The sequence below is a fragment of the Pezoporus wallicus genome, unplaced genomic scaffold, assembly GCF_028554395.1.
Source record: "Pezoporus wallicus isolate ANWC-B61680 ecotype Strahan unplaced genomic scaffold, APGP_CSIRO_Pwel_v1 contig_8693, whole genome shotgun sequence".
In the NCBI taxonomy this organism is placed as follows: Eukaryota; Metazoa; Chordata; class Aves; order Psittaciformes; family Psittacidae; genus Pezoporus; species Pezoporus wallicus.
This window is the reverse complement of record NW_026641814.1, coordinates 374607-388670: the sequence shown is the minus strand read 5'-3', so window position 1 is coordinate 388670 and position 14064 is coordinate 374607. Positions and strand designations below refer to the sequence as shown.

Below are 14064 nucleotides of genomic sequence, written 5' to 3'. Positions count from 1 at the left end.
CCCTTGGGGTTACCACCATGGAGGAACAGTGCCCCAGGACTCTGCACTTGCTGGAAACAAGGGCTGCTTTACACACCCCTTGTGGCGAAAAGGAGAGGGCCTCTCCTAAGGACTCTGCTAATTAAAAAAAAACCCACACAACTCAAAAGCAAGAGCTGAAGACACTAACATAATTAGAATTAAGGAGGTAAGTAACAGCATGGAAGTATATGCAGAGCAGCTTAACTCCCACATTTCCTCCAATGTTTTTGACTTTTGGCTGGGGTTGGTTTTTATTGTTATTTTGAGTGGTACTATTGATGTAAACCACTAACCACAGTCCTTCTGAGTATAATCTTAATGGAGGCAAATATTTGTGACAACTGCTAGGAGAGAAAACAAATACCTTTGCAGCCTTAGTCAATTCCCAGCTACAGTAGAAGCACTAGTGTATTAAATATGATCTGAAGTAAAATAGTAAGGAAAATGTAATTATTCAGTCTAATTTGGTGTTTCACAGATGGACAAGAACTGTGGGATGTGCAGTCAGGAAAAACACTTGACCTCTAGAATATTACAAGCTCTGTAATTCTGCACAAAACCATTCCTTTGTGTGGCCAAAGAGTGTAGCTACTTTTAGACTGTTCCATTTCCAAGGGTACGTTATGTTGCGGTGACTTGGCCCAAACAGCTGCGTGGCAGTCTTTCAGGAAGGCAACGCTGAGTGTTCATGTCAGTCTGCAACAGGGATTTGGCAGAAATGTTCCACTTCCATGAAACCAGGTCATATCACAAACAACTTCTGCTGCTTAATACAGAATAAAAACATCTAAATTCACATTTGCAAAGAAAATACGTGTAAGATGATAAGCCACAGTGGCTCCTTCACCACAAGCCTGACTTAAGTTCACCTCAACTGTTTGACAGTAGCAGCAATGTGTCAATAATACATTTACTGAATTACCCTTCTGCAGGAACTACTTCAATTACAACTTTCTAAAAGTCATTGTATAATCTTAGTTGTGTCATAGATTAGAAGAGAAGCACATCTGTTTCTATGGAAATTTACAGAAAGGTAATATCTAAATATATTTACAACTTGCCTATGTTTTAAAACAGGATAATTATTACAAGAGGAAAAAGTTGTATGTGTTACCCTGTTAAACTCTGATATTACCTAGAGGAAAAGTTAAAATAAAACATATTTGTGGTTTAATAAAGTGTTTCAATTATGCAACTTTGACAGAAACAAATGAACATTTTTCCATATTATGTTGAAATATGCAAAATATATTCCATTTAAGAAAAGTTAAGTTTGATTATTTAAGTTTGCAAAAGTTCAGAAGCTAGGAGTGGATTTGGTACAGCACTGAACGTTACATTTTGTTCGCTGTTGGGGGGGCATAAAAAGCTCCTTACAGATGAGAAAAGCTATTCTTTGTAAAGGGGAAAGTCTCCTAGGTTGTATTTGGAATTCAAAGCATCAGTTTCTACTGCTACATATTTACATTTGATCCCTCCCTATAAATTAAATAAGAAGCGCAAACCTGACAGCTCTGAACTTTTATGGGTAACCTCAAGTGCTTTTCTCTGTGCCGTAGCACCTCAGTACAAGCTGTTGGAGAGACTACATCAGCTGTACTGTACTGCACAAAGTGGTGTATATTTCTACAGTCGTGTATCAAAAACTTGTCCTGTGTCAACTGAGTAGGAGACTGGTATCAGGTAATACATCATGCTCATGAAAGGTAGCAAGTCCTCAGGGCTACAGCAGGAAGATTCTTGTTGACAGGAAGAAAAAAATGTAATGAGTAGCAACAGTTGAAATTTTAGAGCTAGAGTGAAGGAAATAACTTGAATTGCAATCACATTACTTGCTGTCATGAAAATTTTCTGAAGTAAAGGAAAAAATATGCACATCTCATGTTTACCATGTATAGCAAATATACAAAGCTGCAGACATAACCAATGTCTCTATATTTACACACAGTTCTGTTGTATCTGTATATCAAGAAAAGCATCAAGAGATACTTCACAATAAAAAACAGGAAATGCTACCTAAATACCAGCAGTGTTTCAATACCAGCTTAAGAACCAGCTTCAGACATGTCATTGCTATGTTAATAAATGATCAGCTACACTTGGAAGGAAATGTTTTTTAATGCTTAAACATTTGCGCTGTGCCATACATGAGAAATCCCACTCAAAGAATCAAACTAGATTCTCAAACACTAACCCATTACACGTAGACAAAACCAAAAGGTTTGTTGTGAAAGAAACTTAGCAACTAGAAGCTTCACATTACCAGGAGGTAGACACTCAAAAACATACAAAAGAGTTTCTTCAGTGTGTACTCTCCCATATGAAGGGCTCATATACAAACAATTCTGAGCACATGCCAGTGCTTCTTCCATCACGGTGAACAAATCCAGGTGTGCAAACCAGAAGAGAGCTAAAATTTTGGTGTACTCCTTGAAAAAGAGCTCCACAGAGTTTATCACCCCACAGCCTACATGTGACCAACAAAACCAAAGCTGGGAAGGGTAAATAATCTGAATGCAACATTAGGAGTCCTTCAGAGAGATGGGATGCTGCACAGAATCACTCTAGCTGCAGCTGTTACCATTTCATCACATCTTGGACTATAAATGAGCAAACCCCTTCATTTCGTCAGCTTAGTTGACCATGAAGGTGTCAGTTTTGCCACATTTATTCACTGGAATAAATGTGAACTGATACTGATTCCTGTATTATTCCTGTGAAGAGGTTACACCTCCTATAGAGCTCTACGGCAAACAGCTACGGTCATGCCAAGAACCAAACTAAAGATGCTCATACTGTGAAGGAAAACTAGCCAGGCTGAAAAGCACCTGCATGCTCTGTGGGGAAACCCTTTCCCCTTAGAAATAGACACCTGAAGGCTTCATTTGTAACGAACAGCATCTAAACAGGGCCTTGAGCTCCTTTGAAATGAAACACACCAGGCCAAGAACACTGACACAGCCTTTGCAGTAGATGTGACTTACTCACCATATGTGGCCAATATTGGTTAAGTGCAAGAGAAGCTCCATTAAAAATACAGAAGCATAAAGTTTAACTGAATTGCTGCAGACAAGCAAATATATGCACAAGGAGCAATACCTCCACACATGCTAGCAGTTCTGACCTTCTGGGTTTGGTGTCCCAAAATGTGCTGGTGACAGCACACTGCTTGTACTTCCCAATTGCAACTCCCATGGGAATATCATCATATGCAATTATAGTGAGCAAAGAGTAAGACTGAGAAAGAGAAGATAAAGAAGTGTAAAACAGAGTTTATCTTTCTTTTCAGTACAACTTTTCCTTAATCTCCCAAATCATATCAGCTCCTCCTGGATATTTATCTCTATTTCAGCAATTTTCTGAGAGTCAGCACCAAGCAGCTAACTGGAAGAACCAGCCCAGCTGCGGGCCTGAGAGCTTGCTCCTGTTAGCGTTAAGATGCCGAGGAAAACTGAAACTGCTCACATTAACAGTTCAAACCTTCCTGACACACCAGGATGAATTGGATTAGTGGTAACATCCAAGAAAGATGTATTTTATTCCTGTACTTTGTGTTCTTTGTAGTAGCTTTCTGGTTAGCTTAGACCTAGTGTAAAAGGTCTATCTTATTTTTGGTACTTTGACAGCTTGTGCCTTTTGCCTTCAGGGATATGTAAGCAGCTTCTAAAAAAGATGCATTAGTTAAATCACTAATTTTTTATTATACGTATGCTATTTAGGCGTGCTAAATAAAGAAATTTAAAATATTATAGAGGTCAGCTTAAAATTTGGTTTGGTGTACCGAAACTCTTTGTAGCCACATTTGCACTTGATTAGTTTAAGATCCTATTTTTCCCCGTCTCCCACATAACAACAATCACTTTTCCATGAATTCCGAGAATCAGTTATTTGGCAAAGCTTCCTTAAAGCTTTTATGTGAGGGAAAGTGGCTGAAAATTGGTACCACGAATGAAGGGCTCTTCCTCTTCTGAAGAGGAAGAAGACCACATCTAATTCTCTCAAACCTGTATTTCATTCTGCACAGCAGTTTTAATTTGTCCCCGTTAATGAAGAAGAAAAAGACTGATTAATAATATTAACTACATCGAGTGAAGGAACATGGTACAGTGCCATGGGAAGGTCTTGTTTTTTTTAAAAAAAAAAGGTCTCAGGCAGTTCATTGGACTCTATCCAGTTCCTGCATTAACATTTTATAGCAGAAACTGAACATGTGGGAAATGTTTAGGTTACCCTTGTGGTTGAAATGGCACAGCTTTAAAGTTATCTAAATAAATTCATGAACACCACTAGACATTTCTTTTATCCATCTTGGGTTAACTGTAGATTCTGGACAACTGATCAAGGAAAGAAAAATCTAACCACTGGAATTGCTGGATGATCTTATACTGAGGTCAGAAAAAAGGCATTCCCCTTTTCTTTATAATCTTTGGGTAAAATAACTTCCCCTTAGTATCTTGTGCAAGTGTGGAGCTGAAGCTCCCCCTTCACTCACAGCCACAACACACACAAGCTGGCATGGGACAGTAAAGGTAGCTTAACTGCCCAAGCAACCTGCATCTGTATCAGTAGCATCAAAAAGGAGACTCACAGAGATTGGTTCAGGGAACCCTCATTTTATCTTTCAAAGCAAGCACCTTGAGAGCAGCAAACAGTAAAACCCATGATTCACAGCAGGTTTCCAGTCAGAGCTCCTGCTCCTTCTCCCCTCTGCTACTACCAGACCAGCTCTTTTGAAAACCAAGTTGAGCTTTGCACATAAAGCAAAGGTTGCTAGGTTTCCTTTAAGCAATGAATAATAGCATTTTTTCTGCACAATTACTGTGAGCCCTGAGAACAGCATTAATTTTCACAGAATTTGAAAAGTAAATCTGTTAATAAGCTTAAGAATTAATATCAATTAAACAAGTTCTTTCAGAAATTTAGGAAAACCCACAAGACAGTTTTTCCTTTTGATTTTGTTAGAATACTAGTAGCTGTTCAAATGACGCACATCAGACTGTGGTTTTGGTCTTATGTTCACATAATTCTGTTTTAAGCAAGAATTCTTATTTTTGCTAAAATTCTTGGCAGATGCCAAAACCCAGAATAATTTCCTAAGAATGGTAGGAAGAACAGCCATCTACTCAATATACTTCCATATATCCCAGTCTCATTCCAAAACTTTTCCTCACTTAACAGCCATTCTGGGCTCCCCACCCCAAGGATGCATTTACATGTCATATGGTACAGGTTTTATGTTAAAGCCATTACAGTTTAACGATAAGAGAGAGGCAGAATTTGTCAGCACAAGTGACAGTTTTTATTCATAGAATGACAGAATCCCAGGTTGGAAGGGACATCAGAGATCATCTGGTCCAACCTTTGTGCGCAAAGCATGACTTTGGCTAACTAGATGTTCCAGCACCCTGGCCAGATGAATCTTTAAAGTATCATTAGATGTATCAATTTTTTATTAGATTGATACATCTGGAAAAATACTGACAAGCTCTTCAGTTAAGGAGTCTCACAAGTTAAGGATGTTTTCTGGTTTTATGGCACTACTGCCCTAACTCTTACACAACGTCCCTGAAAGACAGCATGATGAAGGCTACATACTAATCCTTCAATCTAGACATCAATGTTGACATTTTGAAGCCGCCTGGTAAATTACAAACAGGTGGTGCATTACACACTTTTTGCTCAGCACTCACTGATACCTTTTAAACTACATTTGACTGTACAGTCATCATCCGGTTTCTGAAAGGGACTTATATTTTAAAACTGCCTTTAAATTCATCAAACCACTGTGTATTAAAATCATGAGTGTGTCAAACCAACAGCTGCAGAGTAACCAAGAACACTGCAATCTGCATCACTTTATGTACAGACACATACAAGCCAGCTTCTTAGTTGGCATCACCAGCACAAGACAGCATGCGTCAGTCCTACTTCCATCCTCTCTTCTATAGCAGAGCAGCAGCAACAGACAACTGGAGTTATAAACTCTACACAGCAGAATCAAGGGCTCTTTTTGTAGAGCATTTTAAATTAATGTGACATGCAATGCTAGAACAGAGCCACACCAGAGTCTCCCAAGGGCCCAGGCTGCCAAAGTATGAAAATGGATTGGCTGATTTATGCATCTGCTAACTCCTCCTCTGAGTGTTCAGCAGCAACTTCTAACAGTGGTTTAACATTTCAGACATGAAAATATCACTTAGGTGCAAGTGACATTTCCCCCCTTCTTAGAATCTGTTTTTAATGTGATTGTGTCCCTCTAAATCTGAATTAGAACCTCAGATTGGCAACAGAAACATTTCTGGAATCTGAAGAGATCAAAGTGCTGAATGCAGCTTAGTCCTCCATTTATGCAGAAAAAAATGGCCTTTACACAATAGCTACTCACAGCTTCTTCCTTCTATCTAACCTGAACATCCCCTGTTTAAGTTTAAACCCATCACCCCTTTTCCTATCACTACAGTCCCTAACAAAGAGTCCCCCTCCGACATCTTTGTAGGCCCCCTTCAGATACTGGAAGGCTGCTATGAGGTCTCCACGCAGCCTTCTCTTCTCCAGGCTGAACAGGCCAAACTTTCTCATCCTGTCTTCATACAGGAGGTGCTCCTGCCCCTGATCATCCTTGTGGCCTCCTTTAGACTTGCTCCAACAGCTCTATGTCCTTCTTAATAGCTGTACACAAGAGCTGATTATTATTACTGCTACTAATTATAATCCTTGAGCTCTGGCAGTCTCTTGGGTAAAATAACTCTGTATGACTAAGCAAATCTCTCAAATACTTCCAAATCTCCACCTGAACTTAACAATCTAGATGGTGAAGGCAGGGCAGAGAAGAGGGAGGCAATGGAAAAATAATTTCCTCTTCACTGGAAACTGAACCTATTCTGAAAGGAAAAAATGTGTGAAACCATTGTACCTTGGCAGTAGGGATCTGTTCTGTGACACAACTCCTGCAAACAGTTTTGCCTTTTTGTTCAAAATAATGCAACTTTCATTAAATGTTTTGTTCCGAGACCTTTAATTCATCTCCTTATCAGTTATATTTGTAGTAAGGAGACAAACCATACTCTTTAATGAGTGCCAGTTTCTTTCTATGAATATTCTTCTGAGTCTGGATGTTAGGTCTTTCCTGAGGTTCAGAAAGATTTGAATACAGGCTTCGTCCTCCCAGTGAGTGGAAACATTAAGTGATTTTATCCATATTTTCATAATATGCACGCCTTCTCCCCTCACTCTTATTTTTTTGAACAACATAAACAGCAAGAGATGGAACTTTACACAGGGATGGAACATGTGCAAGGGGAGCAGCTTCGTAAGAACACTTCCAAAACAAAGCTCAACTGATGTCTCTGCTACTTCAGGAAAGGGAACGCTATGCTTCCCACATGGAGTTTGCACAGGACAGAGGCCTAACTCTATACCACTTCTGAATGGAAAACAATTGGGAGACTCCTGCTCTGCAAGGCTCTCTTACTATCTTTGAAACCATACTGAGATGAACTCAGATGTAGGACTGGATTACATGAGTTAGATACATACAAAATCTAAAGAGGTGTCTAAAAGCACTAATAGAAGCTGCTCATTTGGAAGGGCTAGAACACCTTCAGCCACAGTTAGGATACACTTTGCTGGCTTGCTGTTATCCCAGTGTAAGACCGGGAGACTTCTGTAGTTAATGGATTGCTTCTCACCGTCTTGAAAAAACAAACCTGGCCTTAACTTAATGTAGCATTTGTCTCCGGAACCCACATATCCTCAGCTGTTCATTAAGCACTACATCGAGAAAACCTTTAAACCTATTTTGTTTCAAAGCTAAAATTTAATAGGTAATTCCTACTTTGTGTGTGTGTGAAAGAAATGACCAATGATCACTTACTGTACAATTAAGACAAAGGCATTTCATATCAGAACAAACTTAACTCAGAAAAAATATTTTAGGTATAAAGTACAGAATGCCAGAATGACACAGACGTGGAAAAATGGACTTTCAACAGGGCCAGAATTCTGTCATATTTAAAAGAATGTAATTGTCTTCAAATCTTCATAATAATTGGTCCCTATTCCCTCCTCAACGGTAACATTATTTAACAACTCAAATCCATAATTAAGCTCACCATCCCAGTGGAATTTTGAAAAGAGGCTTAATTTCCTACAAGAGAAATGGAAACACTGCAGTCTGCCTGGCAGCGGAGCAAAACAGTGACTCAGCAATGGGCAGCTGAAAGCAGATTGGTTTTAATCTCTTAATCCCTAATAAATGCATATGTTGAAGGGCAGTCCATGTGACCCTGGTAATGTTTACAGTGCACAACATGTATCTTCAGATTTTGCCCTTTATGATGAAAAAACCAAACTTCAGCTGTTTTATAAACAGCATGTAAAAGTACAGTATAAAAAGCTTAGACCCAATTTTTGGAAATTTATATTCAGATATGGATAGGCTTTTGTATATGTCAAATGTAAATGAAATACCAAACTATCATCAGACTGCTGATTCTAGTATTTGCTTTCTTTATGCAAGCCACAATACCAACAGGTTTTGCCTTCTTTACATATTACAAACAATGTGGATACAGCCCCCCCTGATCCTTATTAACAATCCATATTCTGAATGGCTGTTGATAGCTTTTGTTGAGAACTCATCAGCATATACTCCAGAAAGTACATACAGTGGGAGCACCTGATACATTTTGCTAACAGTAGGGAAAAAAAAAAATAGCTGGTTTTAGTTAGTGAAACCCATTTCAAACTGTGATAAAAATCACGAAATATGAAAGCCAGTATTCTATGAGACTGTTGCATTTTTTGTCTCATTTACTCTTCTTTGTATCTCTCCTTAACAATTCTTTCACAACCAAGAAAGAGGACTAGCCATACATTTCACTGTAATTCTTTCAGTTTTAGACTATTGGCATTTGGACTTTCAATTGTCTTTTGGTTTTCACATAAACATATAACATGCATAAGCTGGTTTCCAACAGTAATAATACGCATTGTTCAATACTGGTGTTATAAGGCTTAGAATTTGTGCATTTTATTAAAGAGGATTCTGTAAAAAAAGAGACTAAAATTACATGAAAACTACTTCAAAATTTTGACAATTGAAATGATACTCAAGTTCTACCTCCAAAAGTCCCTCATTATTTCATGCACACATCCATCACTTCAGCACAGCATCTAGGCCATAAAACCTATTATATAAATTATATCAGGTAATCTAGATCTGAACAGTGCCTCTTTGAACTCTAATAGAAATGACTGAGAGAAAACAACGTAACTTTATAACTTGTCCCATAAACAGGGTCAGTATTTAAAAAAGGCTCTTACCTTGAGAAACAAGGCTCCCTTGGAAGCCAAGGAGTCTGTCCCTCTTCCATTGGGGTAACAGTGATAGGCAGCATCCATAACAGGATAGCGGCTGGCAAAAAGTAGACCACTGTTCACAAACTTAAAGCTACAGCAGCTGTGGCAACTGTAGATCCCAACATCATAGACAATGTATTCAAAATAGTGATGAAGCTGCTCTTTCAATTTCTCTGCAGCTCTTTTGTCAAACACTTCCTGCAAACACAGAAAGTCCAAGTTGGCAGGGAAGAAAGCAGAGATCTCATGATCAAAGGTCTCATCTGTATGTTTCTTTTTCCGCACTGAAGTCTTCTTCATGATTGAAGCTTTGTAGAGGAGCTTGTTGTTAACAGTGCTTTGGTCCACTGTACCATCCCCAACACGAACTTTAACTAAGGACTCTCGCGAGGCAGAGCAGCTGTCTAAACTGCCAGAATCTCCTTCCTTCTGTTTGTGGTTAGGTGTTTCTGAGATCTCTGCATCACCTTCCAGCAAGGGCTCTGCTGGGCCGCTGGCATGAGCCTGGCCATTGACAGCATCTGTGTCTGTATCTGACATGTGGCCATTATCCTCTCCATTTATGCGGACAATGCAAGACTTTTCTTCTCCCTCATTTGGCTCTCTGGTTCTGCCCTTATCTTCTCTACTATCCTCACCATTGTTTGAGCCAGAATTATCTCCTTTATACTCCATTGATGTTGTCCTTTTCATGCCAGGATTAAACGTATGATTAGTGCCATCTCCACCCTGGGGGGACACCAAGCTGCTAAAACTTGCTGCACTGATGGAGGTGTTGGTAGGAGAATCTATGTATATTTTGATCTGTGGTCTGCTTGCCCCATTTCGGATCCTCCGGCCAATCTCTTTAGCCCTAGCCTGTGTATTGAAAACATTATTAAATCTTGCCAGAGAATCTGGCAGCAGGCAAACATTAGCACTGCCAAAGCAGAAGCTCTTCCCGCTCCCTGCAGCCTTCCATTCAGTAAGCAGTGTGGCTCCGTTGGCATGGTTCTTGTCTTCTAGTCTGGAGTAGATATACGGCCTTCTGACTGACTGGAGTGGGGACCATAACAAAAAGCCAATCAGAGCAAAAGGAAGAGAGGCTACTAACAGTGCCAAGTAGATGGGAGTGGTAATAATGATGCAGAGGGCATGAAAATAGCATGGATCATCCGCTCTTTGACGTTTTTCATAGGTGGTTGGAACAAAAGAGGCCACAAGTCTATCTGCTAACCAGTAACATGGGAAAATTAGGCCCCAGGAAAAAGAATGCAGAACTGACAGAAAGCTGTTGGGAAATGGGGAAGTGTATAAAACCATTGCAACTTAATTGTGACAACACTTCAGGGCCTACTACATGATGTCACTAGGTCAAGCATCCGTAAGAACACCGGGAGAGGTTTTGGGGAAAAAGGTCCAGTCAGGAGTTGTTGTTTTTTCCAGCGAGAGTCAGTAGCAAAACTTTAAGAGCACCATTTCACTGTGTTGAAGTAAAAATGAAACAAGGCCACTGTTTCCATCCGGCTTTTTGGCATCTAGGTTTGTCAGAGGATGTCATTGTTCACTGGAAGCTGCCATAACGGAACACTCTGGAGGCAAAAAGGAAATCTGTAAGAACAAGAGAGACAAAACGTACGTAACAGTTACTGAAATTTTAAAGATTTCTTCTTATCATTCTTGCCTTATAGTCTAAAATATTGCTCTATTTTTGGTTTGATTTGGTGGTTTTGATTGGAGTAGGGATCTAGGGCAAGTCCAACCACAGAGGACTGGTATTTCTGCAAATGAAATCAGTACATTGACCATTAATGCCCATCACTAGTGATGTCACAAAACACATTTCTATTATGAATTTTAGGCCTTCCATCAAGAAATATAATTTGGAGTTTATTTTATAATCCATTTCCACTAATATTTCTGTTTATTTATATTACCTGTTTTCAGAACCTTTGCAAAGGGTGGTTAGGAGTTATCTCTAGGCTGCTCTAGAAAACTGTTATATCTTGTATTCTGTCACTGAAGTTAATTTGCTTGAATTGCCAGAAGGCACCTTGTGTTTAAGAGCAAAACCCATTTGTTTGCTATAAAATATAATTTGTGTTGCTGCACTTTTAAACAAAACTGGCTGATCTAAATCACTTTAAATACTCTTCATATGATTAAATATGGTTTCAAATTTTTATTTTTCAGTTTACTGAAAACAGTAAGTCAAACTACTTCTCATTAATATTTAAATATTTGATACTCGTTACCTATTTCAAGCTGCAGTCCAATTTCATTCAGCTACAGCCCACAAAAACTCCTGATATGATCATAGAATCATAGAATGGTTTGAGTTGGAAAGGACCTTAAGATCATCTGGTTCCAATCCTTCTGCCATGGGCAGGGTCACCTTACCCTATGATCTCCTATTACACATTTTTTACACACACTAAAGCAAAATATAAATTAATCATAATTAGCATTATTGGTTTTAAATTCCATTTTTCATCTTTGAAGGAAACAATATTAATTGAATATATCAAATCAGAAAAACAGTTTCGTATCTTCCCTATGAAGACATATGATGTCTTTCAAAAGTTGTTTTAAACAGTTGGGAAATCATGACCTGACGTATTTAGAAATTGCCATGATTAACCATTCACCAAGTAAGTAAAAGTACACCGGACCATGCTTCAAAACCTATCTTTAGTTTTGACATCTTGGAGAGATTAAAATTACATATGCATGTATTTATTAGCACAAGTTCAATTAAAGTTTGGGGCCCTCAAGAAGACAAACTTAAAGTACATATCAAACTACTATTCCCTTAAAACATTCTGCAGAGCACCCAGAGACAGAAGGGCATTTCTGTTTCTATCTAACAGTAAATAAAACAGTGACATGAGGCATAGGAGAGAAATACTGTTTTACAGAGAAATGCACCTGAGAATCAGAAGAAAAATGGAATTTTTCAGTTTTCTCTCACCTTTAAGACTTCTGCTTCTTCCAACAGCACTTGCAACTGATTAATGTTCCTACTGTCAGCATATTTCTAGATGTGGTACACATGCAATACCAGACTGTGACACATTGAATACTGTAAAAGTCAGAAGCAGTAAGGAAGGCATCAGAATACATCGCTTAAGCAGCTCTCTTCTTACCACACCCATTTGTTGCTTATTAACAATAAGAAAATTCTCTCCTCAGTCTAGATCAGCGGGACTAAGAGTAGTCACAGCACACCAGATTTGCAGCCATCTATTTTTGGTAGGCACCATGGCAAGGAAGAATTTTAATACAGGAACAAATGAGGATGAGATAGTTTTACAGATATTTCTTCCCAGAAGAGAAAAGCAACCTCTGGGCAAGCGTTAGTCTGAAAAATCTACTATGGTGGTGACAGAGGCTCATAACAAACCCTGACTGGGGATAGGAATGAAATTCTGAAACAGAATAAGAAAAATCAGGTTGGGTGGAAACAAGATTATGCAGACCTTCAAAAGCAAAACCAAACAGTTGGTATCAAATACTAGAGAGAGGGAAAGTCAGTAAACAGATGCGTCAGAAAGGATGGCAGCTCCCCAACAGAAAGATGCTTTTAACTTGCATGAGTCCTGGGCATGTAAGGAAAGCTGCATCTCAGAGATCTGATGTAGCATCTTCCAAGACAGCAATATCATACATATACTGATATCAGGAAAAGATGGACAAAACCTGACCACCAAGCTGTGTTACTGCATCCACACGCAACGAGCTTTCCAGTGTAAGGATAACACCCCTAATACTTTTAATGGGATATAAGGTCCTGTGTATTTTTGCCCTGATGTTAATATTTAGATGGAAATCAGAAAGACTGGATCAAGGGAGGGTGGATTTTTTGTGGTTTTTAATTGTTAGCTTAGCATAACTTTCACAACCTTACGCAACATGTTTGAGTTTAAAGAAATGAGTGACTCGTCAAGTGCCAAATAACAAATGCTTGGCATTTACTCATTGCCAAAGGCATTTGGGGATGCTGGTAATAGAGGGAAGCCTAGCAGATTTGTTTTTCTAAATGCTTTTTATGATTTTTTTAGTAAGAATGCTCAAAAGAGACTTCAGCGTCTACATATCAGATAGAAAAAAAAAAAATAACCCAACCAACAACGTAAAACCTGTCCAATTATGTAATTATCACTAGAAACGAAAAAATTGTAAAGAAGTTATTCTGTTCTGTTGGGAGCTTAAAATGCATTATAAAAGCCCTGCCTAGTCACAAAATTGATCAACGGGCCAGAACAGTTCATGGGTGCCAACAGTGCTAGGGGTGAACAAAACACTGTGGTTTGGGTAAGTGAAGCAGGAACAGACTGCAAACACTGTATTCCAGCTTTCAGTCTAACCACCTCTCTGGTGAAATCTGCACTTGTAGACTGGAAGATCAATTTGACTTTTACTATTTTAAAATAACACACTAGAAAAAAATGCAGAACTATAATGGATCTGTAATAATTCATCTAATTAGGTCTTCTAGAGATAAGTATTTCTTAAGTATATGATGACAGGGTGTTACAAGTCCTAGGAAAATGTGACAGCAAGTGACAGTTTTGTAAATATAGTAGTCAATGCTTGCTCGATGATGTGACAAAGTACAGAAAGATAATCAATCCAACATAACTCATGCTGGTTCTGTTATGGACTGCAGCATCAATAATTACAAGATAAACTGCTGTCCAGCAA

At 38.7% G+C, this 14064-nt stretch overlaps 1 protein-coding gene across 3 annotated transcripts in view; it reads right to left on the bottom strand.

Moving 5' to 3' along the window:
- Positions 1–14064, bottom strand: part of SMPD3 (sphingomyelin phosphodiesterase 3) — a 115665-nt gene that overhangs the window by 21284 nt on the left and 80317 nt on the right. For all 3 annotated transcript variants that reach the window (XM_057425418.1, XM_057425417.1, XM_057425419.1), the window contains one exon: positions 9346–10971. In XM_057425418.1, the coding sequence (XP_057281401.1) occupies positions 9346–10683 (1338 nt within the window). In that variant the 5' untranslated portion in view covers positions 10684–10971. The remainder of the gene's footprint in view (positions 1–9345; positions 10972–14064) is intronic.